General features: G+C 48.4%; 1 protein-coding gene across 1 annotated transcript; it reads left to right on the top strand.

The window, feature by feature from the left end:
* Positions 1-941: 941 nt before the first annotated feature.
* On the top strand, positions 942-2,355 carry PtA15_18A79 (uncharacterized protein; the record flags this gene model as incomplete). Its single annotated transcript, XM_053165036.1, has 7 exons — positions 942-1,017; positions 1,097-1,323; positions 1,386-1,450; positions 1,544-1,650; positions 1,751-2,008; positions 2,078-2,243; positions 2,340-2,355. The coding sequence occupies 7 exons, from the start codon at positions 942-944 to the stop codon at positions 2,353-2,355; spliced, it is 915 nt and encodes a 304-aa protein (XP_053028578.1).
* Positions 2,356-3,138: the final 783 nt, after the last annotated feature.

The following is a 3,138-nucleotide window of genomic DNA, read 5'->3' as shown; positions in this document are numbered from 1 at the left end:
GTAGTTAGCCACTTTGGTTTGGATGATTTCTTGGGTGCAAAAGATCAGGCGGGTTTGGATGTCTTGAAGGATCGGCTTGAGGAGAGTTGAGAACTTGAATCAAGACTTGTCTGCTGTAAAGTGATCATCCAAGTTTATTAAAGACAGAGAAACACAGAAACAAAGATCAAGGGTTCCCCCTACAAATTAACCAAATTACAAAAAAAATGTGAGGGTTCCCCCTTTCAAAAAAAAATAAATCACAAAAAAAAGCCTTCTTAAGACAAAATCCAAACACCACAAACTGGACCCACTATCCATCCCTGTCTAGCAGGGTTTAAAATAGTGGATGGCCCCCAGCGCACCGCATTGAAGGCATTATGCAAAGGGGGGCCACCGAGTAGAGCCCCTCAGACTGTGCAAGTGCAACAGCGGAGGGGGTTGAGGACAAACCACACGCTGGAAGTACAGCGGCAGAGGACGCCCTGGGGGACACAAACAAGCAATCAAACTCCCTGCTTATATAGACAATTCAGCACCACCGGGCACAGCCCTCAAGATCCATGGCACATTCATCCTGCCTTGACAACCACACCACCGCCACGCCACTTCCGTACCTCTGACCTGCGTGGCAAGCGCTCATTTCCTTGCCAACCACCCCCTTGCCAAGACAACCGCAACAACCGCTAGGACCTACTAAGTAACGGTGGCCAACCTCCGCCCCCTGAACAGCCAGTAACCTGGGCCAAGTTGATTCCATTAGTGACGTTTTTGCCCCGTGTTCGCATTACTGTGCCTCCCAAACAAAAGCTGACCTTGGGCCTGTTCACCCAGCTCGGGTGGATCCGCTACTTCCAAGGCCTCACACCCAATCTGCACTTGAACCAGCTCAACGAGCTCCTGCCCGACATTGGCACGCTGCACTGATTTACAGCGGCTTTCCGCTGAGCTGAGACTTAATCATGGTTTGCTTTGACTGCAGTTTGTTATCCCACCCGTTCAGCAAGACTGGCGTTTACCAATTGCCGAGCGGAATTGGTCTGTCAATTTTGCCCCATAAACATGATGCAAACAGGCCCTGCTGATTTCTTCTTACTATCTCATTCATGCCAAGCAGTGATATTCAGCACAACAGAACCCAAAGACGGGCAGAGTAGTCTGGGTGATCAAGCGGAACTGAAGGCCATACATCTGTCACATCGACCGGGCCTTGATCCCAATCTCAGCCCTCCAATCAAGCTCTACACCGTCGACGCCGAAGTTCCAGCTGCCATGGCGTCTTACAAGCGGGTTCAGGAGGCCTACCGGAGGATTTTCCAGACAATCGGGATCCCGTTCACGTTTGTCAGTCAATCTTCTTAACCTTCAAAATCGACCAGTTGTTAACATTTTTGCTTCTTCCTCAGGCCAAAGCTGATATTGAAGCTATCGGCAGTGCGACGTCCCACAAATTAATATTACCAGTCGTTGTGTGAGTACCAATTCTGCTGTTTTTTTTCCACTGCACTTTTGCCGCATTGGTCCGCTTACTCACGTCCCCCTCCTGTTTTGATCATCACCCCAGCAGGAGAAGACAGGTTAATCCACTGTACCCTATGTTTGAACACCTCGAAACTGGAACTAGCACCATCAAGCCTATCACCGCGGGTAGACAACCCCAGCCGGCTGCAAGTTCAGTTCTTCTCATCCCCAGGCACGGGGTGGTTCCTCGCAGCCGTCTTGCCGGCGACCCACGAGCTGCATCCGCTCAAGCTGTTGAAAGTGTGTCCAGACATCTGTCCGGTCCAGTCCTTCGAGAACGATGCGTTGCCCGCGTTCAAATTGCAGTGGGAGCAGATGGAGGTGCTCGTGGACGAGAGCTGTCTAGCCGTGGAGATCGAGCAAATCTTTGAGCGCGTCAACTCCCAGTTCCGCCGCTGCTTTTCACCGCCTGTACAAGACTCAGATGGCCGACTTGAGCTGTCCCCGCTCTCGATATGGCCCAGTCTACCAACCTACACTGTCCACGACCTGCGCACAGTGTCCGTCGGTAAACCAGGATCGGGGCCATAAAGCAAGCCAAGCGCTTTCAAAGATCACTGCCCCGACTGCGGCTCAGCGTTGGACTCCTCGACGGCGATTGAGGTCGGCCACACGTTTTATCTGGGCACAAACTACTCAGATGCGCTTGTTCTGCGGGTCGGGGGGGATGAAGGACAGGCCAAGCAGGTGGTGGAGATGGGCTGCTTTGGGGTTGGCATCAATGACGATGCAAACTTTGACAGGTCAGAACAGCTCACTATGATTGAGATGACACATGTACCAGTTACTGATGTACTGGTTTTCCAACCCAACCTGATTTACCAAATTGTTTTCTTCAGTTGTGAGCAAGCATAAGCTTACGGAGCTAATTGCTGCTGTCATTGGTTTATTAAGCCACTTGAATTCAAGGATCAGGGAGGAGTCTGACTTTCACTGGATGAAAAAAAAACATTTAACTAATTTCTCCCAAAAAACAGTGGATATCTTACTGCAGCATCTGCTGAACTAATTGTCAAAGTGTCCCACGTAGGATGTGGCCTACAAAACTATGAGCCTATGATTGATCAATACGCCCGGATTTGGGCTTGAGTCTCTCCGCTTTCCAACCCTCTGTGCTGGTCCAACCTTCAGGACTCACATTGAAAAATATAGCAAAAGAAGCAGGTTGGTGATTGCTTTTTTGGGATAGCCAATGCTCAAATATCACTCTTATGCAAGGAAAGGGAACCCACATAATTTTTTTGGGAAATTTATGATATAAATTTCCCCATGCATGTCTGTTGCACATGTGCGGCCAATTTATACATAAATTTCTATATCTCACACTTGCTTTTTAGGCTCTGTGCCTTAGAAGCCTTCAAACAATATTAACAACACCAAAAGAATACCCTCAGTTTGCATTGTGCAATAAAAGTGAAATGCTGAGATTGAGAAAGATCCTTTTATCTTTCTCAAGAGAGGGTAGAACTGAGAGGAGAAATCCGTAGATGATTGAAGGGATTTATAAGCTTCTAAAGCCAGCTAGATGATGGTACAATAAAATTAACCATTTTGCTTAGGAGGTAGAGGAATTGGGGAAATTCTTTTAATCCTTTTGCTTAGGAGGTAGAGCAATTGGGGAAATTCTTTGCAGCGGCA

Source organism: Puccinia triticina, chromosome 18A (genome assembly GCF_026914185.1).
Source record: "Puccinia triticina chromosome 18A, complete sequence".
In the NCBI taxonomy this organism is placed as follows: Eukaryota; Fungi; Basidiomycota; class Pucciniomycetes; order Pucciniales; family Pucciniaceae; genus Puccinia; species Puccinia triticina.
This window is presented reverse-complemented; position numbering and strand designations above follow the sequence as displayed.